Genomic DNA, 24,890 nt, shown 5'->3' on the forward strand with positions numbered 1-24,890 from the left:
GGAAAGGGCTTTAAGGTGCCGACTATATAAGCAATTATGACATTGATCGCCAATTCCCTTCTAGCCTACAGCAATTTGTGCAATTTATGCAATTTTGAACTTAGATTATTTTTCTCATATCCTAGTTGCTTCCAATGATCGCTATTTGTGCAATTTGTACAATTGGTGGAAAGGGCGTTAAGGTGCCGACTATATAAGCAATTATGACATTGATCGCCATTTCCCTTCTAGCCGTCAGCAATTTGTGCAATTTATGCAATTTTGAACTTAGATTATTTTTCTCATATCCTAGTTGCTTCCAATGATCGCTATTTGTGCAATTTGTGCAATTGGTGGAAAGGGCTTTAAGGTGCCGACTATATAAGCAATTATGACATTGATCTCCAATTCCCTTCTAGCCGTCAGCAATTTGTGCAATTTATGCAATTTTGAACTTAGATTATTTTTCTCATATCCTAGTTGCTTCCAATGATCGCTATTTGTGCAATTTGTGCAATTGGTGGAAAGGGCTTTAAGGTGCCGACTATATAAGCAATTATGACATTGATCGCCAATTCCCTTCTAGCCGTCAGCAATTTGTGCAATTTATGCAATTTTGAACTTAGATTATTTTTCTCATATCCTAGTTGCTTCCAATGATCGCTATTTGTGCAATTTGTGCAATTGGTGGAAAGGGCTTTAAGGTGCCGACTATATAAGCAATTATGAGTCTGATCGCCCATCCCCTTCTAGCCGTCAGCAATTTGTGCAATTTATGCAATTTTGAACTTAGATTATTTTTCTCATATCCTAGTTGCTTCCAATGATCGCTATTTGTGCAATTTGTGCAATTGGTGGAAAGGGCTTTAAGGTGCCGACTATATAAGCAATTATGACATTGATCGCCAATTCCCTTCTAGCCGTCAGCAATTTGTGCAATTTATGCAATTTTGAACTTAGATTATTTTTCTCATATCCTAGTTGCTTCCAATGATCGCTATTTGTGCAATTTGTGCAATTGGTGGAAAGGGCTTTAAGGTGCCGACTATATAAGCAATTATGACATTGATCGCCATTTCCCTTCTAGCCGTCAGCAATTTGTGCAATTTATGCAATTTTGAACTTAGATTATTTTTCTCATATCCTAGTTGCTTCCAATGATCGCTATTTGTGCAATTTGTGCAATTGGTGGAAAGGGCTTTAAGGTGCCGACTATATAAGCAATTATGACATTGATCGCCAATTCCCTTCTAGCCGTCAGCAATTTGTGCAATTTATGCAATTTTGAACTTAGATTATTTTTTCTCATATCCTAGTTGCTTCCAATGATCGCTATTTGTGCAATTTGTGCAATTGGTGGAAAGGGCTTTAAGGTGCCGACTATATAAGCAATTATGACATTGATCGCCAATTCCCTTCTAGCCGTCAGCAATTTGTGCAATTTATGCAATTTTGAACTTAGATTATTTTTCTCATATCCTAGTTGCTTCCAATGATCGCTATTTGTGCAATTTGTGCAATTGGTGGAAAGGGCTTTAAGGTGCCGACTATATAAGCAATTATGACATTGATCGCCAATTCCCTTCTAGCCGTCAGCAATTTGTGCAATTTATGCAATTTTGAACTTAGATTATTTTTCTCATATCCTAGTTGCTTCCAATGATCGCTATTTGTGCAATTTGTGCAATTGGTGGAAAGGGCTTTAAGGTGCCGACTATATAAGCAATTATGACATTGATCGCCAATTCCCTTCTAGCCGTCAGCAATTTGTGCAATTTATGCAATTTTGAACTTAGATTATTTTTCTCATATCCTAGTTGCTTCCAATGATCGCTATTTGTGCAATTTGTGCAATTGGTGGAAAGGGCTTTAAGGTGCCGACTATATAAGCAATTATGACATTGATCGCCATTTCCCTTCTAGCCGTCAGCAATTTGTGCAATTTATGCAATTTTGAACTTAGATTATTTTTCTCATATCCTAGTTGCTTCCAATGATCGCTATTTGTGCAATTTGTGCAATTGGTGGAAAGGGCTTTAAGGTGCCGACTATATAAGCAATTATGACATTGATCGCCAATTCCCTTCTAGCCGTCAGCAATTTGTGCAATTTATGCAATTTTGAACTTAGATTATTTTTCTCATATCCTAGTTGCTTCCAATGATCGCTATTTGTGCAATTTGTGCAATTGGTGGAAAGGGCTTTAAGGTGCCGACTATATAAGCAATTATGACATTGATCGCCAATTCCCTTCTAGCCGTCAGCAATTTGTGCAATTTATGCAATTTTGAACTTAGATTATTTTTCTCATATCCTAGTTGCTTCCAATGATGATCGCTATTTGTGCAATTTGTGCAATTGGTGGAAAGGGCTTTAAGGTGCCGACTATATAAGCAATTATGACATTGATCGCCAATTCCCTTCTAGCCGTCAGCAATTTGTGCAATTTATGCAATTTTGAACTTAGATTATTTTTCTCATATCCTAGTTGCTTCCAATGATCGCTATTTGTGCAATTTGTGCAATTGGTGGAAAGGGCTTTAAGGTGCCGACTATATAAGCAATTATGACATTGATCGCCAATTCCCTTCTAGCCGTCAGCAATTTGTGCAATTTATGCAATTTTGAACTTAGATTATTTTTCTCATATCCTAGTTGCTTCCAATGATCGCTATTTGTGCAATTTGTGCAATTGGTGGAAAGGGCTTTAAGGTGCCGACTGCCGACTATATAAGCAATTATGACATTGATCGCCAATTCCCTTCTAGCCGTCAGCAATTTGTGCAATTTATGCAATTTTGAACTTAGATTATTTTTCTCATATCCTAGTTGCTTCCAATGATCGCTATTTGTGCAATTTGTGCAATTGGTGGAAAGGGCTTTAAGGTGCCGACTATATAAGCAATTATGACATTGATCGCCAATTCCCTTCTAGCCGTCAGCAATTTGTGCAATTTATGCAATTTTGAACTTAGATTATTTTTCTCATATCCTAGTTGCTTCCAATGATCGCTATTTGTGCAATTTGTGCAATTGGTGGAAAGGGCTTTAAGGTGCCGACTATATAAGCAATTATGACATTGATCGCCATTTCCCTTCTAGCCGTCAGCAATTTGTGCAATTTATGCAATATTTAAATTAGATTATTTTACCCCCCCCCCTTGCAAAAAAGTCCACTGTTTCAAAAGCGAGTTGACTTGTTGTAAAATTCTTAACTCGCCGGCGGGACTTGCCGTATGATGCCTAGGATGATGATGATTGATGAGGATGACAAGATGCCGATGCCTCAAATTTAGTATGACTCGGATGATGAATTGAATATAATGATGATGCCTAGGATGATGATGACTCCGATATGATGCCTAGATGATGATGACTCCGATAATGATGAATATGATGATGATGATGATGATGATGATAATGATGATGATGATGTTGACGACGACGATGATGATAATGATGATGATGATGACGACGATGATTACGCTATTAGCGGGAATAAGGGCTAAATCAACCGGGAAATTGTGTGTATTAGCATTCCCCTAACCAAGCCTAAGCATACTGACAAAATGAGTGAAGGTGTATTAGCGTTATTGAAATTAGGGGAGCCCCGAGAAGTTGAGTGTTACCGTAGTTAGGGCGGTTTTCGGACTGTTACCATCCCAGCAAACACAAAACGTTTCCGACATCATTCGCAAAAGGTTATAAAAGGTTGTCAGAACACGTTTAAATGTTGGGTTATATAAAGGGTATATTAAGAGTACATTGTTTGATAATCTACTGCTCAGCAAACAAAAATGTTTTACAGAAAACGTTTAAATGTCGGGTTATATAAAGGGTATAAAAACGTTTTAATAACATTCCAAAAACATTCTTGAACACTTGATACAAAACATTCTAAACAGAATGTTATTTTGGGGTTGAAAAAATATTTTGCGTAAAAAATGTTTGCCCAAAATATTTGCAATAACGCTTTTAAAAACGTTTTCATGACCTTTATATAACCCGACATTTAAATGTTATTAAAATGTTTTTTTTTTTTCTTTTTAACAAAATTTCTGTATTTGACGGGTTAATATATTTTAACATAATGCTAGTTTGGTATTGACAAAATATTTGGCAAAAATGTTTGCAAAATAGTTTACAATAACATTTTGTGAAAACATTACAAAAATATTGTTGTAGTGTGTTTTCATAGAAAACGTTTTAAAACGTTATCATGACCTTTATATAACCTGACATTTTAATGTTATTAAAACGTTTTTACCTAAACCAAAAGCCAAAATATAACTAATTTAAAACGTTTTTAAACGCTTTTGTGTTTAAGGATAGTTAGGGCGGTTTTCGGACTTGTTGTTTCTTTCTAAACATCCTCGTACGTATCATTCTTCCTTAAATTTTCTCGGTTTGTAATAAGGCGGTTTTCGACAGCAATGGGACAGCGCTATTTTGGGAGTCTAATTACCCAGGAATAAGAGCTAAATCAACCGTGAAATTTTGTTGATGACGATGCCTCGCATGATGAAGACTTGGATGATCATGATGACCATGATGATGAGGATGACAAGACGGCGATGCCTCAGATTCATGATGATGATGATGATTAAGGCAGCCCCGAAAAGTTTAGTGTTAGTGTTAGGGCGGTTTTCGGACTTGTTTTTTTCTTTCTAAACATCCTCGCACGTATCATTCTTCCTTAAATTTTCTCGGTTTGTAATAAGGCGGTTCTCGAAAGCAATGGGACAGCGCTAAGGCGATGCCTCAGATTCAGTATGACTCGGATGATGAATTGGATATAATATCATCACACTGCCGACACAGCTTTTGACTATAATGATGATGCCTAGGATGATGATGACTCCGATATGATGCCTAGGATGATGATGACTACGATAATGATGAATATGATGATGATGATGATGAATATGATGATGATGATGATGATGATGATGATGATGATGATGATAATGATGATGATGTTGACGACGATGATGATGATAATGATAATGAGGATGATGATGATGATGATGATTAAGGCAGCCCCGAAAAGTTTAGTGTTAGTGTTATGGGAGTTTTCGGACTTGTTTTTCTTTCTAAACATCCTCGACGTATCATTCTTCCTTAAATTTTCTCGGTTTGTAATAAGGCGGTTCTCGAAAAGCAATGGGACAACGCTACTGGCGATGCCTCAGATTCAGTATGACTCGGATGATGAATTGGATAATTATAATATCATCACACTGCCGACGCAGCTTTTGACTATAATGATGATGATGATGATGATGATGATGATGATGATGATGATGATGATATGAAAGCGGTTCTCGAAAGAAATGAGAGCGAGCCGGAAAAGTTGAGTGTAACCGTAGTTAGGTGGTTGACGGATTTTCTTTTTGCTTATAAGCATCCTCGCACGTATCATTCTTCCTTAAATTTTCTTTCCACCAATTGCACAAATTGCACAAATAGCGCTTACTGGAAGCAACTCAGATATTTTCCTCATTGCTTTTATAAATTGCATAAATTGCAACACCTGTGGCTATTTCTACAATTTGTAAAAATTGCTTACGTACATGGCTATTTGTGCTATTTGTACAAATTGCACACTTTATTGCAACGGTAGGCAATTTGTGCAATTGACTGACATAAATGGCACAAATTGCAACACCTGTGGCTATTTATGCAATTTGTAAAAATTGCTTACATACGTTGCTATTTGTGCTATTTGTACAAATTGCACACTTTCCTGCCACTGTAGGCTATTCGTGCAATTTACTGACATAAATTCCACAAATTGCAACACCTGTCGCTATTTATGCAATTTGTCCGACATAGATTGCATCAATTGCAACTATCTGTGGCTATTTATGCAATTTGTGAAAATTGCTTAAGCAACTGGCTATTTGTGCAATTTGTGCTATTTATACAAATTGCACACTTTCTTGCAATTGAAGGCTATTTGTGCAATGACCAATCCTGCGCCTTTATGTACAGTTGGGGTTTCAACTTTGCCAATACTGCTATTTTCATTGTTTTGTGCCAAATTGTTCATTTAAAAAATTAATGACAATATTTTAATAACTTATCCTTCACTTTTTTATACACAATTTACATATTTTTACAGTTTCGCTGGGATCACTGAGTGGGCCTTTACCATGTTTACGCTGGGATCACTGTCACTGATGGGTTTTAAATGCATGTACAGCCTAGTATTATCCAAGATGGCTCGCTGCCATTTCAATTGTTGCTACTATTTCAGTTGATTGCATGTAGGGTAAATCTAGGCCTATAATGTAACAGGTTTGATCAGTTTCGCTGTCATATTTTTAATTTTTTATAAAAAGGCAGGAAAATGTAATGGAACATGAAATTTGATTCAAATCATGATCACCATGATCACATTTTTCAGTCAGGAGATTTCCCTGTTTCAAGTTCATATCAATTGATGAAATAATTAAAAATACCAAGTCTCAAAAACATGCATGACCTTGGCCTAGTGTCTGTCTTATCTATTATTATGCTGATGGTACTGACATTGGGAAAGAGTTAGTCTACTGTAGTAGACCATTTTAATTTATCATCCCTCTAATCCCTCTGATCATGGAAACTCCACCAATGACCTGTTCTGATCCAACAGCTAGCTATCCATGGGGAACATTTCTCTTTCTTTTTTCTGTGGGCAGTCTCTGGGGATGTGTTGTGTTTTATGCATGGAATGGTATGAATTGTTTATCAAAAAGGGAATGCAGAGCAGTCTAAGAAAGAGTCTGAACTCATCCATAAAAACAAGTTACTTTCCAATATTTGATTTTGTTTATTTATTCATTTATTCTTGAACTTTAAAGAGGTTTTAATCCCGGTTTTAATTTAGTTGAATGTCAATGAATATTGGAATGCACTTTTGTGTGAAAAAGACCTTCCTTTTGAAGGGGACATTACACAGTGAGTTTTGTGATAAGTGGCAATTTTCGAAATTTACAATTAAATTAAAATTCAGGTGGTATTAAATACATTTTATTAATTTATATCCATTAACAGAACAATGGATATTAGTAAAATGAATGAATTGAAGGGATATGATTTTCTCATGTCATATTTAGTCACTAAATTAAAGATAATATCTGTGATCCCAGCAAAGGAGTAAAAATAGTGTTTTTTCAGCAATGGCTTTTAAGTGAAGGATAGGTCAGTAAAATAGTCTAAAGGTGTCTTTCATGTACATGTATAATATTGACAAAAAGTAAAAGAAAATGGTGGAAGTATCCATGTAATGAAGCTCCTATGTGTAGCTGCTAGTGTCCATAGAATCAAAAGATTCTTCCAATCAGTGGCAGCGCTGGGTGGGGAGGGGGCATGGCCCATATTCCATGCAGTCAGAACTCTTTCCCTCCAATTTCCCCCAATAAAAACCAGAAATTACAAAAAATTTCTACTTTTTGATTTCTAGATTTGTTGATTTTGCCCCCCCCCCCCTCCCCCGAAATTCACTCTGGTCCATGGGGGTCAAAGGTGGCAAATTTGAAATTGAGATAAAGGAAAAAATATGGAGTAAAAAAACAATAAAATACATAAGAAAATAAACATCAAAAAACTTCAGATCTTTAGAACCAAGTATGCTAGACCTTTGGTGTTTTCAGTATATATGACCGGGATATATGATAGCCTATCGTTTGAGTTAGGTAATAATTATAGTAAGTCAATTTTGCCTACTTTGGCCCCCATGGAGCAGATCATGTCACATATGAGGTTTTTATCAGCCCTGGACCCAGTGCCGTGACGCGGCCTCGTTGGGCGCGCTTCACAGCCTCATAGTCCGAGGAAATTCGCTGGGCGTGCTACGCGCGCCCTCACAGCGGCTTTTTTTTATGTGCGAATGCCATATGTGGATTAAAGAATTGTACATGACAAATTTCTGTCAAACCAAGGAAGTGCAACTAAGCCCGGCAACTTAGTCGAACCACAGATATTGGATGTTCCAATATCTGTGGTCGAACATTGGGTACATGTAGCAGTACATGCCATCCTGTTTCTCACCTGAGTGCAAAATTTGTTTGTCTTTATAATGTCAATTAGGCATAATATTTCATTTTTTATTTAGAGCAAAATTCAATAAACAACAATAGGAGAAGAAGAAGCATCAAATTGCAGAAGCCTCCCACGTTATAAATTTGAAACTGGGTTAATATATTTGAAAACAGCAATTTCATATCGTAATTAAAATGTCAGCCACATTCTCTACATGTAGCTCTCTCAAATAACATACATCCACTAGATGGGATTTAAGGTGGTGATGATGACTATACGATAGAGAATATCTGAAGAATATGTGCATGACCAGCCTTAGTCAGGGTTATAATCATTCATTCGTTCGTTCATTCGTTTGTTCGTTCATCCACACAGGAGGCAGCAACTCAGAGGATCTGAACCCATGAAGGTTTAGTAGGGAGGTTGCGGCTGTGTTAAGACACATTCATTTTAGAGTTTTGACACTCCAAAGGTTTTAGTTGAACCTCCAAGAACATTTTGAGAAAACTTTGGGGTTTGTGCTGTGCAGACACATTCCAGAGCTGCCAACCCTTCTTGATCCTGCAGAAGACTTCCTCATTTGCTGACAACCTTCTGTCTTCTGCAAAACATATTAAATCTTCTGCATTTGCAGGGCCCATCTTGCTAAATCTTCTGCATTTACAGCCATCTGGTTTAAAAATCAAAACAAAATCAATTATACACATTTCTTTTGTAGTCACTCAGGGGTGCAGACTGGCAAAAAAACGCAGAACGGACACACCTGAGAGTGATTGGCCAAGGATATCATTTTCATATTTGGAGGTAACCTCTTGGAGGATTATGCTCGCTGGAACATAGCTCATGTCACATCCATGTGATATATCTTAATAGGTTAAACTGATTATACAGATAATCTTATATTCTGTCTGATCCATTGATCTTTAAAAGCTGGAGAGTAATACATTAGAATCTGCATGGGACAGCTTCTTGGAACTTGGCTAAGGTTTCATGTAGGCTAGTGGGCTAGCCCTACCAATGTAGATTTTTTTTTCATGATTTTCTTTCTTCATTGGCTAAAGACAAAAGTAATAAGATGAAATATTTGGAAATGTGTGCATTATTTGGTTTTCACTATCGGTAAAATAAAAGACAAATAAAATTATCAGGCTTATTGATCCTAAGCCCATTGGTCTTAAATAGCCTTACCTCAAGCCAAACTTTGAAAAAATTTTCATAAATGTTTTGGAATCAAATCATGTGTGATTCTGTGAAGTAGAAGGGAAGGGAAAATTGTTTTATATCGTCTTTTACATATTATTTGGTATTTTGTTCTTTGTAAGAAAAAACAATGATGGACATTTAGTCTGCTAGTGTGTTTGCCAAAAAAAAGTTTGATGACGCCCGGACGACGCCTCTGGGCATAATAAGTACCCTAACATGGTATCTATAAAGTTGTATGGAGCCACTTCAGGGTACTTTGTCAGCTTGTTGTTATTTTCTTGTTATAGATTACTGGGATGGAAAATTGACATTACCTGGGCTCTAAGTTGTTTCTTTGTCATCATTGTCATACCTGGTATCTAACCATGCATACATGGTCAATAGAGTGGTTGGGTAATTTGATATGGGAGTTTAAATGGAAGGAATGCATGGTCTTGTTGCCACGTCAATGTCTGCTTCCCTTGTTGCACAGCTGTCTCATCATACCTGTGATTTGGTCATCCTTTTGAGTGAATTTTACACTTTTCCCACCTCAATTCTTGACCATTTCCTGACCCATAAGGCACGTCCACACCGAGTGATTTTTGCTTAACACGGCTGTGTACTCTAGCCATTGTTTCTTTCTCAAAATTGAGTTTTTATGATATGTTTGTACCTTGTTATGTTTTTTATAAATACAAGGAATGAAAATCCAGATTTGTAAACTCCAACTGCAATATTTTAAGGATTTTATTTCACTATTCCACTCGTGTTTGAAATTGAAAAGGAAAGAAAATCTTTGTTGTACCAGCAAGGTACACGCGCAAGCAACAACTCATCGCGTTGCGTATCGCGCAATTTGTTAACGCACAAATCGCGACACTTATCTGCATGCGTGGCGCATCTTATGGAAACACCGCGGAAGCACTGATTTCACAAAAACCTAGTGGTCAAATGGCTCCGTTTTAGCTGATAAAATGTGGGTTTTTTCAAGTTATTTCCCCCGATTTAAATATCAAGTTATGAATGGATTTCGCTCAAACTTCTCAAGGGGCTGTGGATTTACCCGATGTTCACGTAATATAAGTTTCAAAAACGAAAACTGTCGCATTCTCCTGTGAATTCAATGGCCATTATTTCAATGTTCATTTTCTCGGTAAAATGACGATTTAGGTAATACGATAACTCAATAAATACAGCATCTATAGGTAAGCAAATATGATCATCGTAAAAAGCATGATCGACTCAAGAAACGGTTTTCTCATTTTTTTATATTATGGTCTATTTCCGATTTTGGGCATCATTTTGTGCAAATAGGCGTTTTTGAATTTTAAAAAGTTCATTTTGATGCCTTATATGGTCAATATAAAAAAAAATAAGGCCAATATCAAAAAATAAAAAAAACGTTTTTGGAATGGAGCCTCAAGATTGAGCTAAAAACAAAATAAAATATTTTGGAAAGAGTGTTTTTTTGTTATGATGTACCTAACAAATATTGCCAAAAACTCACTTTTTGTGGTTTTCTTCAAAATTGTTGTTTTTACCCCAAATCTGTATTTATATTAAGATTTATTGATGTCTTGCCTTCATAAAAATGTATACTTTTATATGTTTTATGCTGAATAATTACAAAGTTATTGCACTTTTACTACATGCATGTCTGAGAGTACACAGCCACCTTAAAAGCAACCTGGTTCTTGGGCAAAAACTTGGTAAATTCGCCCTGTGAACTGTCTAAAGGATTCCAATCCCTAAGTTTACCCCTAAATTTATCCCCAAGAAATTTAGGGGATTTCTTGCCCCCCCCCCCCCCCCGGCCGAGTAAATCTTGAAAGGTCTTAGTGCTACTGTAAATTGACAAATATTTTAATTTTTTTTTTTTTCACCTGCTATTCTGGCAGGAATTTTGTTGCCATTTCTGGTACACAGTTGTGAGGTGTTCATGTAGAATGGGTTTTTTGATGCAGTGCTTGAAATAAGCTCAAATTTATAAGCTTTTATTAGGACTATCCGGGCCCTTGAATTTGAAATTTATGTGCCCTCATGAATTTTCAAGGCTCCAACTCAAATTTGGAATTTTAATGGTCCATATATTCTGACACTTTATGAGACTTCAGATTGGCAGTGGCATTAAGATAACAACAGGTATAAACATGATAAATGCCATGGACTGATGTTAGCATTGAGTCTATCTGACTGACCATTTGGTAGCATATCGATGGGTTGCCACCTTAATATTTCAAACACTGATCGGATTTGATGCTAACATTTATTTTGAGCTACAACCAAAAGGACATGGGTATTATAACATACTAACAAACTTTATCCTGCCTGCAAAAACATCCCAACTTCCGTCAATAGCTACCGGGCAGAGATAGATTACCAATTCTATTTTTAATTTGTCAGAATTAGCTGAAAAAAATCCTCCAAAAGTCTCTTGTTGTTATTCATACTATTCTTCACAGTCTGTTAGTTTAGTGTTTCCTGGTGTTTGCTTTTGATAATTAGGCTACTCGAAATCACACAGCCTGTTTTTCTCCCCAAGCAGTATTTCATGACTTGAGCACATAATTAGAGAATAAACTTCACTTTTACCTTTTGCGTCACTCGCTTGTGGGACTCGTGAATGACGTCACTCAAAATTGTGCCATTTTGGGCATTTGCCGTGAAATGTTGAGCAAACATAGGAATTGACCATAAAAAGAAGGAAAACACATGGGACTAAATCCAACGTAAAAGATGGTTAGTCTTGATCTTTTTATTTTTATTTCCCTGAGGAACACAAACAGCTTTAACTTTATCTATGTGGGTGTCGACTGCAGACGACAAGTTTTAAAGAAAAAAATTCAAAAATGTCAGAATTGTAAATGTTCATGACCATATTTGGAATCAGCATGAAAAATGCATTAAAATGAGTACAAACAAGCCTAATATTGGTTCAGTGGTTCTTGAGGAGCTCTTGATATTTTGAGAAAATATCTCAAACTTTGGCTTTTTATGTTGAAGCCTGTGGCTAGCACACAGAGGATTAAACATGTTAAATGTCATTTTTATCAAAATGAAGACTATTTTTTATGGGTTTCTTGATTCAAACAAGAAAGCTGTGTCTTAAATAAATCAATTAATTTTGAGCATATTTTGTTGGATTTTGTGGAGTTGTTTTACTACTAATATATAATATAAGATGTCAAGCCTTAGGTATGTGGTTTGTGAGATTAAGTCTTTGGGATGTGGTTCTTGAGATGCTTGTTCCAGAGATGCTTGCTGGAGCAGTTCCACTCACCCACTAACAGTAATTTGGATTCTTTGTCATATAATTTCAGAATCATCCCATGAGTTTACCAGTTGTAAGTCTTACATTTGTATCTTACATACTATATCATGGACTAGTCAAACATATGGTAACATAATTTAGGGTAGACCATCAAGAATCTAGTATTTTAAAAATGTATAAACTAACAGTTTAAGAATTCATCACAATGTGTTATCATCAGTCTTGGCTGTATTTGAACTTTACTATCTTCAGTAGATGTAATTGTCACTTGCAAACTGTAATTTCAGAATCCTCCCATGAGTTTCTCCGTTGTAAGTCTTACATTTGTATCTTACATAATATCATGGACTAGTCAAACATATGGTAACATAATAGGGTAGACCATCAAAAAATCCAGAGTTAAAAATGTATGATTTATCAGTGTAAAAATTCTTCACAGTATGCTACTCCTCATGTGCTATCATCACCCTTGACTCTTCTTGAAGTGCTATCTTCAGTAGATGTAATTGTCACTTGCAAACATGCATCCTCCCATGAGTTTCTCAGTTGTAAGTCTTACATTTGTATCTTACATAATATATCATGGGACTAGTCCAAGCATATGGTAACATAATAGGGTAGACTATCTAAAAATCCAGAGTTTAAAAAATGCATGAACTCTCAATGTATGAATTCATCACAGTATGTTACCCCTCATGTGCTATCGTCACCTTTGACTCTTCTTGAAGTGCTATCTTCAGTAGATGTAAATTGTCACTTGCAAACATATGTTAAAACTGCATCAGTTTGTTTTCATTTTGAGGCATTGTCCCTCAATGCAAGGAGTGTTCAGTGGCGACACCAGGATTTTTTTTTTTTTTTTTTGGGGGGCATTGGGGAAAAGTGAATTTCAGTGGGGGAGGTGTTACCTAATTATGCAATCAAGCTTTTGATACAGATGTACTTGACTATATATGCTATTACATTAATGCTGATATAAAAGCACAAATTCAACATTTGACTACAGTTCCAAAATATTCTATCCATACTGGCTACATCTTCCCACATAAATTTTTCTTTACAAACTGTTTTGAAATGCTATCTTTACATTATTTGTACATGTGTGTCATGGACAAATCAACACCACATATGATGATGTTATAATAGGCCACTCTGTAGCAATTGAGACGTTTATTGATGTAAATGTCACAAGTATTCAAGTTTTTCAACTATATCTTTTGTAGCTATGGTAACATTAAAATGGGACAGACTGCACCAGGGCATTACTTGGGTTTCTTTTTCAGTTGGGTTGTGCGCTGGCGGCCCGGGATTTTGTTTATATTATGTTGTCTCTGGTCATACTAGTGAATCTTGGGACTAGTGGACCCTCCCGTAGCAATTGAGACAAGTGTCACCAGTACTTAAGCATTTTTTGACTGTTTCTTTTGTTTTTGCATTTCATGCCAAATCAAAACATATGGCTACTGGATAGTCATCCAGGCGGGGGCCGTATTGTACTATGCATCGAAATTCTGCCTAAGATTTATTTGCTGAAAAAATTTCTTCTCAAGATAATTGCCCATAAAAATGCATTTTATTAATACAACGTACCACATCTAACTTTGTTTTGGACATTTCATTTATAAAAAAAGAACTTGCAATTTCAAAGGCAAAAAGCTTAACCCCCAGAGCACTACCTGCCAATCTAACATTGCCTATGATTGGTCAATTACATGGTATCTTCACTTTAATCACCAATCAGAATGGAGCTTTGCAAATAATTCACCCAAATTTTTGTGTGTGGTGAAATTATTCTAACAATGTTGCTGATTGGGGTAATTAATAATGAAAACTTCTTTTTGGCCAATCGGCAGGTAGTTCTCATGGGGGGGGGGTTAAACTGTGAACGGGTTCTTGAAATGCTATCGTCATTGAAGATGTATCTTATGCACGTAGTCAAACATATGGTCTGTTTACCTGCAGCGTGCTTATGTAATGGAGTCAGGTACTTGTGCTATTACGGTATGGGAACCCCAGAGAAATGACATATCGTATGCAAAGAATACTTGATGAGCAGGCCACATGATGAGTGCAGCATCCGGCTCAGTGTGATATGGGGTGTCAACACCAGTTTTTGTGTGCATTTGAAATATTGAAGAACATGATTGTTACATTTTGTGGTTCTTGATGTGTACAGTGAGACAAAAGAATTGAAGTGTATTTAGAATAGAAATCTCTTTGAAGGGGGCAGAGAGAAAGGAATATAGAGATAATTCAACAAATGAGATATATATCGGCCAAATTATCATCCTCTAAGAATTATTTTGCTTGGTTACAAAGAGGGCTATATCATGTATTGAGCCAATCAGAGATGTGGTAAGAATAATCAATAGGGCTGAAGGGGATTAAACTTACAATTGCTAGGAGATCTAAAAGCTCTAATTTGATTGGTTACTCAAATGATTATATCATGTAATTAACCATTCAAAGAGAATGTAAGAAAGTCAGTAGTGCCCATGGGGTTAAACAAGAGAAATCATCAAAATGTTGCAAATTTATAACATCATACGTGTAGTCTGCTTAATATAATAAAGGCAACGTACCCTTAAGTCATGTAACGATTCAGCTTTCCAATTGACCTATTTATCTATGTGTTAAGTGTTAAAATGTGGAGGCATGTCACTTAGTAGAAATGAGTTGAATTTAAATTTAAGGGGGTACTACACCCCTGGCCAATTTTGTGCATATTTTTTTGCATTTTTCTCAAAAATTATAACGCATTGGTGACAAGTAAGATATTTATATTATAGGGGCAAGGACTACAACTACTGCACTGAAAATTCCGCAACTCAAGGCAAGTAGTTATTGATTTATTGATCAAATACTGGTTTTCCCTCATTTTTGACTGTAACTCCACAACTGCTGTCTGTGCTGAAATAAATTTACCAGTGCAGTAGTTGTAGTCCTTGCCCCTATAATTTACATATCTTACTTGTCACCAATGCGCTATAATTTTTCAGAAAAATGCAAAAATAGGCAAAAAATTGGGCAGGGGTGTAGTACCCCCTTAAATTCATAAATATAACATTCTTTAAATGGCGATGTTCTCAATTTTCTGTGTCGTCTGCTTTCAAATTGTAGTCTTTGTCAAAGACCATCGTGATCTATACTAATTGGGCTTGGTGCAACAGAATGGTCATGACAATGAGCGGCTTGTCGCAATTATGTATGGTTTCCTTGAGTGTGGTTCCTAGTACCATATTTGTTCCATTAACTGCCCATGCCCCTATAAGCGCCCACCCAGTGACTTTACAACAAGCAAACTGTGATATTAGTTTATTAACTGCCCATGCAAATCTGAATCATGGTCTGAAACACATGATACATTGATGACGATGGATGAACATTTTGCACCTTTTTTATGTATTGTCGACTTAAACAAGGTAAAAAATAAGCGCCCACCCAAAATGACTTTGTTAAGCGCCCTGGGCGGATAATGGAACAAATATGGTACACAGTTTCTCTCCATATGGATAATGTAGGTATAAATATCTGCAACACAGACTATTTTTAACAGCCTCCATTTGTGGCATCATTTGTTCTCAATATGAAAGCGCTTTTAGCCAAGTTTAATAAGCGTTTTTATAGTACACTATATCTGTATTGCCAATAACACTTTTGGTGACTACGCTTTAAATAGTACTTAATGTTTTTTCCCAAAGTACTGCCAGCAGGGTGAAAATGGATGCATGCTTTTCATACCTGACTACAGAAGTTCAATCTTAATTGTCTAATGGCATGGCATATTTAGCCCATGTTGATGTGATGTGATTTTGAATGAGTACTAGGCCAGTACATTAGTCCATTAGTCAAACATGTAGATGTGTTAACCATATATGTGCCTATGTTAAATACATGAAGACTACTAAATAAAAGATATAGAAAAAAATAAAATAAAATCAGAATTTGTGTTCTAATGAACATCTTTTGAATCTCCTTGAAGACATGAAACTGTAATGGGTACAACAAGTATCACACAGTATATCGCTTTTGTCATTTCAGATAAAGTAAAGTCTTCGACACTAAGCACAGTCAGTAAAATTAAGGTTAAATAAAGGCATTGAGACATGCAGAGTTGACCCACATTTTAGGTGTAATTTAACAAGAGTAGAAATAAACAAGTGTTAAAGGTTTGTTGCTTTTGATAAGCTAACTAAAGTTGACAATAATGGTGTTTAAAACTACTGTCAAAGACTCCCAGTCTTTGTATGGTAGCATGGAAATAAGAATGTTCAATTTCTTATTTCTCAACCCAATGGCTATAAAGAGCAAAATAATTGTACCCTTGATTTGTTATTGGATTTGGAGTGCTGTTTGTTTTCCTTGTTCTTTGTATTTCTTTATCTCTCTCCATTCAGGCCAGCATGCTTATAACTTGGCTTGGGCAATTTGTTTGAGCCTGGTCCCATCAGGACCTAAGCGTATGTCTACTCTGATGACTGGATAAACAAACAAACATACTATTTTTGCCAAATTGTGCAAAATTTGACAGGGATATTATCACACTGTGGGACATATGTGTGAAAATTAAATGCATAAAATACAAATTTCATGGTTTCTTATTCTATAGTCTTGCACACAAAAAGTTAAACAGCATTTTACATGTATGTTGTAAGGTATTGAAAGACATAGAACAGATTAAATTTCTTGTACAAAAGAGGAAAATTCAAGAGGTTTTTAACCTGCTAAAATGGCTGCCTATGTTACAAAATTATGCAAAGTTAATGAACTGAAGTTTACAGTATGGTACTTTCTGGAATGTGATATTGTTGCATGATAATGGTATGAAAATAGCTGATTATTGTGATGTATTGACAGACACGAATAGATTACGATTTCTTTCTTACCTGATGAAAAAAATAGGCCACCAGATTTAGGTTTTGGAATAAATAGAATTTCTTGTAGGTGATATTGTATTATTATTGTTTTTTGGGTTTGATGTAACTGCACATATTGCTCCAGATGTTAAGGCAATGTATATAGTGGGAAGTATAATAGTATGGAAAAGGATCCTGTTTTTGCCAAAAGGCAACCTAAAAAATACTACGCTTTTTAAAAGCTTTAAAAAATGCAACTTTTGCTGTGATTTCATGGATGGTGTCATATAACAATTTCGCTGCAATTGTTACGATCTTGAAAAAAGTGAAACACACTGCTCCGAAAGAACTGCTTGTTGGGTAGTAGATACAAATTTAAAACAAGTGCCACTTAGTCAAAAGATTTATAAAAAGGTGGTAATTGAAAGGTCCTTACATTTACAAAGAGGCAGGGCCATCACCTCTCACGCCATGGTAGCAAAATCTCACGCCATGGTAGCAAAATCTCACGCCAAGGTAGTAAATGTCATGCCAAGGTAGTAGTAAAATCTCACAAAATCTCACGCATCTTCACACTTTTTAGATTTAGATTCTCGAGCACCCTGGCTCAAATAATCATGGGTCAAAATGAACAATTGTAGTCGGCAAACAATCAAATCAACAGGCACATGGCATCTACTTCAATTATGTAAATGGAATAATGTCATGTTATTTTCTTGTATATTTGCAGGTTTGCAGACAACACATCACAGACCCATCAGTAGCACCAAACCATTACCAGGCTGTGTGTAGAGCTCTTGTCAATGAGTGTCAGGAACTCACTACTTTCTTACAGAAGATAGCTGCCAGCAAACAGGTGTGTAAATTTGGGCTATTCCAGCTGAAATCCATACACCCCCTGATGGAAGACATGACATTAATCTCTCACACAGGGGTGTAGATTTCAAATGGAGCAACCCGTTCAGGTAACCTTGTTTGAAATTCACGCTCATTGTGTGGAAGATTAAGGCCATGTCTTCCAAAGGGGAGGGGGGTGTATGTTTTTTAACTGGAATAGCCAATAGCCACTTCGACCACATGAAATCCACCAAGTGTCTCCTAAGCCTAACCCTGATTCCTTGAAAGTGTGATTCATACTTTTTATTCAACATCAAATAATCGATGCAACAAGTATTCGTTACCAGTCCTTTGAATTTTATATCAAATGTTTGTTGATGTAAAATGGATAATATTTTTCCACCAGATATTTGATGTCAAATGTAATTGATTTTTAACAACAAACGTTTGTTAGAAAATAAAAATGAACACTCATAACAGATTGATAACAATTACTTGTTGCATGGAATAGTTTACTTAAAGTATGAACCAGGCTTAACTCTTATCCTAACCCTTTAATAATAATAATAATATTAATAATAATGGAAGGTTCTTAGTAGGCGCACAATCTTCAAAAGAACTCAAGGCGCACAAACAATAAAGACAAACAAGTTTCATATGTGAATCCGGAAAAGCACGAAGAAAAAGATGCGTTTTAAGCTGCTTTTTGAATTGAGTAATTCTAATTTTGCTGTGAAACTTTTCATAATGTTCCTATAATACTAAGTTCTAATGCATTATATAATATATTTGGGTTACCATATAATTTGCATACTTGCTTAATTAGCTACATTGACATTGTGTGTCCTGTAGCAAACTATTGGCAAAATTTGCATACAAATTTAAGAATATATTTTCAGTCATTTAAGCTTATTAAATATGACAGCAAAATGTATATTGCTCAAGAAGCATGATCTATGAATCTATTTTAAGTGGTCATAAAATATCCTTGCTCAAGTCATTTCATACAGAATTGAATATTAATAATAGACCAGAAATTGTTTGAAAGTTGCTTAATTGCTCGGTATGACTTACAATTTACATTAATGGCCTTTAAAATAACAATTATTATTCATTAACCCTTGTAAGTTTTTCTATTAAGAATGAAAACCCCAACCTTCAGATTCATCAATCAAAGAATGCTATATAAGCTTATACTAATGAGGCAACATTAGGCATGATCACACGGGAGCTTACCTCCGTGTTACCGTAATACGGAGGTAGTGCAAGGTCATGATTTAACATGGATACTTGTCCACACGGTCCTTCCTCGTGGTCTTTAACTCTAAGCACTCCATGTTAGCTGCGCGGCTTGGTCTTTACTTCGTGGTAAATATAGGAATTTCCTGGAAGTTTTAGGGCCGTTTGCTATACTGCAAGTACACTGTGGAAGCCGATGTCTCTTAGTTTCAGGGCAATTATGTCCTACACATGTTTTTTAGCTGTTATTTTCTTCTCCACTCAATTCTTTCAAGACACTCAGCTCTTCCGTTTCTTCTTTTGACCAGTTCAATGTTTTGTTTTGTTAGGTTTTTTTTGTTTTTTGGGTTTTTTTGTTTGTTTTTGTGGTGCTTCTTTCATCATGTTCATTCTCGATGAGAAACGGAGATAAATTATTGTGAATTTATGCTAAAGAAATTTAAAATACTGTGAAATTGTAAGTGTTGTATCCATAAGGTCAAGCTTACCCCAGAATCTTGTTCATACGGGCACTAACACGGAACGATCACTTGGTGTTAGCGTGCTACCACAGAGATTTCTCCGTGGTAAATCTTCTGTGTTAAGCTTCGAGGTAGTTAACACGATACTTGTTCAGACGGTCGCTAACACGATGCTACCTCAGAGGTAGCTTCGTGTTAGCTTAACACGAACTTACCCCTAAGCCCGTCTGAACACGGCTATTAAAGGCTAATCAGAGCAATAACCTTGGAATGATTTAATCACATTATTTCAGCAATCTTAGCTTCTTTACTCTTAATACATCAAAATGGTGTGTAATTTTCTTTTATAAATGTTGGATGGAGTAAAAGTGATACTATCAATCGTATCAAAACGTGTCAAGGAAAGAAAATCGCATTAACCCCCTGGACACTACTGATCATCTAACAGCATTTCTGATTGGTTGTTAACTTGAAATGCTCATTTCAATTGCCAATTATGACTAGGCTTTAAACTATTTATGGTCAAACTTGCATTTGTAGATTTATCTAATGAATACCCTCCTTGATTGGTTCAAAATTTGACACAATATTCATTTTGGCCAATCGGCATGTAGTTCTCAAAGGGTTAAATGCTATTCAGTGGATAAGTTGCTTGTGAGACATGATAAAGTCAAATGTTTGCTTTATATGCAACATGTTTCATGTAGATTTTGAAGAACTAGACAGGTAGCTACATGCATGAAGTCAAATTTTTATATGTAATATGTTTTGATGTAATGCAATGTGATTGAATGTGCTAAGCCTGCTTATCGAATAATCCGATCTGCTCGTGCAGCTACACATGAATCTCAGCCTTCCCAACTAGAAAAAGTGTATCTGTTAAGGTTAAATGCAATTGATTTTCAAGGCTTGATTCCAGAGGGGCGGAAGTTAATAATGGAAACAGCCATGCAGAAAAGAATGAACTCACGCGTACAATAGTGTATCAATCTGAACTAGAACACGGACAAACCGCGGCTCGTGAGTCATCCTATATGTTGCAGGGATAGGGAAGGGGCGACCATGATAGGACCATATGGGCTGATATGGGGGGGGGGTGATTGCGGGCAGCCGTTTTCGGCAATTTTCCTTTGGATTTTCTAAATTTTCAATTTTTAAAATTATCCTGGATGATATCTGTCGTGAAATAAATCAATGCTTCTATAGGCTATAATAGCCCTAGTATGCCTATTTATACCCTGATTATGCAATATATAGGCCTACAACAATAACTACAACAACAGTAACAAAACCAACAACCAATATTTTGTTAATCTAATATGTAAAAATATATTCATAGGCGGGTTCATAGGCCGCGCCTAGACTAGTATAGCCTAAAAATTCCTGAATTATATAATGAAAAAAAAACGGGCAAAAACAATCAATCGCTGCAGTCAGAAAGAAAGAAACGAACAAGAAAAAAGAAAAAAGTGAGAGAAAAATAAATTAAAATAGATAGAATGGACCACATAGGGACTCGAACCCGTACAAAAGTTTTCCAGCTCAAAACTATAGTATTATATAGTCGAACGATACCAGCGCGCTAACCGATTGAGCTACTGAGTGATCTGTGAAATCGATTGATCTCAAACTGACTATTATGGAATAGTGCATACCAGGCTCTTATGATAAACAATCTCATCACCGCTGTAAATGTCGGAGGTATCGATGGCGAAAAACCTCGATTTTTGCAAAAGTAGCTTAAATTTGGAGTGAAATTCAAATGGGAAAGGAATCGACATACTTTTGAGAAATAATGTAGGCAGTTAGAAATCAAAATTAATGTTCCACAATCCAGATATCGATAATGTAACATAACAGTGTTTTGTGGTACAAGATTCTCGAAAATTGTTCCCAAAAACGGGCTAATAAAATTTAATCGGTACTGTTTTTTGGTTGTTCCCCATGGCAACATTATTTCTTTGGTCGATTTGTAGTTCAATACAAAAAAGGAGAAAACAATCACTCGGCGTAGTTTTATACGGAGCGAATATTTGAAAAAAACTGCATGGAACGTGTTTTTGATCTTGTGAACACGGTGCGTAAAAAAAATGATTTAAACGAAGGATTTTCAAACGGATTCTAAAAATTTGTATAAAGACACAAAAATAATGTTAAGATATGTCCATGCACCAACATTTGACTCACTGCGATATTTGATTGCTGAGAAAACGCGGTTTTAGAGAACAACTTTATACGTCTTTTATACGCTTTTTATCGCTTCTTCGTGTAACCTTAATACATAACATTGTAAATACTGCCTTTTTACATAGGACGAAGGTTTTTAGTCAGTCTATTCCTGCAGTAAAATTGCAGTAACTACAAGTAAATCACATGGCAGCTACTGTTTTCAATTAATAACATGGCAGATCAGAGAAAATATCTTACACTTCCCATAATGCATTTCTCCCATTTCAATTTTCTGTACTGATTTCTTATCTAGTGCAACATGGTTCGATAATGACAAAATGTACCTCAATGAACCGTGCACATACAGATCTTGCAAAATATGTTTCTTTCTTGACTCTCAATGCATGTTTAGCCAATTTATTCCCAAATTTTTAATTGTATTTTTCATTTTGATTTGTTTGCAGACGTTAAGAGTGCTTAATTCAGACGAGGCACCAGCAGATGCTGCAGATGGGAAAGTAGAGGACTTGCAGCCACGAGAATGGGTAAATACGCTCGTATAAGCTCCTTAACCAAACACCTTAACTTCCAAGTTTGGTTAGAGTTGGGATGTTCCTCCTGAGAAACCTCGAGGCTCCTTAATAACTTTCTAAAAGCCATATTGCCATAAAATTAGATTTTTATTTCTACAGAATGTTAGTTTTTACTGACAGACAGGTCTCAGTTTAATTTTGTGCTGAACAACTAAAGCAAAGAAATTGCAATTCAATTCCAGCACAAATGCAAGTCACTCTGTTGATCATGTACTGAGGTTGGTCCTGTTGATGTGTTATGACCATTTTCCACGCCATGTGGTACAGTGTTATCAACATCGCTTTTGCATTTCACTAATATTTCAATCGTACCAATTAAATGACGGGACACATATTAAAATTTAAATATATCAAACAAAATGTGGGTGTCAGATATAAAGATGGGTCAAATTATCTATGGGTCAGCTTTCAAGTTCTGAGGCACACCCCTACCCAAACAAAACTTAAGCACCCCTCCCTCGGGGATTAACATTAACTTTATTGGATCAGAGTAAATGGAAGCAAAGATGTAACACAAAATGTCCCCTTATTTTTGTTCTTTGATTCACCAGGCAAGGATATGGATGATGGTACTTCAATCCCTGCGCCATGGCGTGCAGTTGAAGAAAGTGACGGAAAGGGAGTGTACCAAAGCACCCATCGAGTACGAGCTGACACCTTACGAGATAATGATGGACGACATCAGATCAAGACGATATCAACTCAACAAGATCATGGTATTATATCAGAAACTCAATGATCCTGTACATGCTCATAGAGCAAGGCACAGTTCGTTAACCCCGTATCCATGTACCAGGCCTCCAAAACCACGGGAGCGCGGGAACGGCGTTCCCAGAAAGGTCACAGAGGTCACAGAAAAAAATTGCCAAAAAAAAAAAAAAATTTTTTTTTTTTTTTAAATTTTTTTTTTCCAAGTTTTCGGCGACCTTGGAGACCACTGGACCTATTATGAAACTTCAGGATCATTCACAGTTAATTTTAACAAAAGAAAAAGAAAATCAGAAAAAAATTACGAAAAAATTACAGTTTGTTATCCTGTATATGCAAACCATTAACTAATGTTTATTTCTTCATCTATCACATATTATAGATGCATTGGTTTTCCATGCATTTATAATATGTGATAGATGAAGAGGTAAACACAAGTTAATGGTTTGCATATTAAGGATAACAAACTGTAATTTTTTCGTAATTTTTTTCCATTTTTTTTCCAAATTATCTGTGAATAATCCTAACCCTTCAGAATAGGTCCAGTGGTTCTTCAAAGTTGCAAAATATTTCTAAAAAAATGTTAAAAAAAAAAAATTTTTTTTTTTGAGTTTTGACAGTAATACTTTGAAATTTTAAGATGTGTTTTTTTGTGAAAAAGGATGTAAATTTTTATAGAAAACTGTTCCAAAATAAGGCTCAGATTGCACGAGAGAGCATCTAAACCCTGAGAGCTTCCAGGGCCCTTAAGAGGCCCTGGACCCCGGCCGTTACGACTTCGCGCTTGTGATGTCCGCTACGCGCACATAGGCCTATTTCAGTTATTTCACAGACAATTTTCAGCATTTGTCATTAAGTTCCCAGACAGCAGAAAATTTTCTGGAGGCCTGCCATGTACACTTATAAAATGACCTTTCAGTGCAGTGGGCACAGACTACTACAGACTGTTCGTAAAACAGTCAAAGTCCCCCATGCTCTGTATGCTGTGAATTCTCGCATATTCATGAGGATATACTATATATCACTAGTGGTTACAATTAGGGTTAGCCCTCCCCCCAAAAAAAAAAAAAAACCCCACCAAATTTTAGTGCAATCTATACCACCATGATGTAAACAAGCATATTGCAGCACCCCTAAATCCTCACAATCAAATCCTGGTGAACCTTTTAGATTTTCATGCACTGGCAGTGCTTACTGAACTATACCAAAACTGAGATAATCCAAATGACAATGTGTTGCAACTTTTATGATATAAATTATGAGGTGTTGATACCCAGGACTTGGACAGGGTCTGCATTTAATTTTTAAAGGGCAATGCATTGGGCTATTCCAGTTGAAATCCATACACCCCCTATGGAAGACATGACCTTAATCTTTCACACATGGAGTGTGAATTTCAAATGGGGTTATCAGAATAGGTGATTCCATTTGAAATCCACACACCCGCTATGGAAGACATGACCTTAATCTTCCACAAGAGAGTGTGAATTTCAAAGGGGGTTACCTGGATGGGGGACTCCATTGGAAATCTTCACCCCCTAGTGGGAGATTAAGGTCATGTCTTCCA

General features: G+C 36.1%; 1 protein-coding gene across 3 annotated transcripts in view; it reads left to right on the top strand.

The window, feature by feature from the left end:
* Positions 1 to 24,890, top strand: part of LOC140135900 (protein spire homolog 1-like) — a 129,680-nt gene that overhangs the window by 78,464 nt on the left and 26,326 nt on the right. For all 3 annotated transcript variants that reach the window (XM_072157565.1, XM_072157568.1, XM_072157566.1), the window contains exons 4-6: positions 18,047 to 18,172; positions 22,487 to 22,567; positions 23,167 to 23,331. In XM_072157565.1, the coding sequence (XP_072013666.1) occupies positions 18,047 to 18,172; positions 22,487 to 22,567; positions 23,167 to 23,331 (372 nt within the window). The remainder of the gene's footprint in view (positions 1 to 18,046; positions 18,173 to 22,486; positions 22,568 to 23,166; positions 23,332 to 24,890) is intronic.

The sequence above is a fragment of the Amphiura filiformis genome, chromosome 16, assembly GCF_039555335.1.
Source record: "Amphiura filiformis chromosome 16, Afil_fr2py, whole genome shotgun sequence".
Classification (NCBI taxonomy): Eukaryota; Metazoa; Echinodermata; class Ophiuroidea; order Amphilepidida; family Amphiuridae; genus Amphiura; species Amphiura filiformis.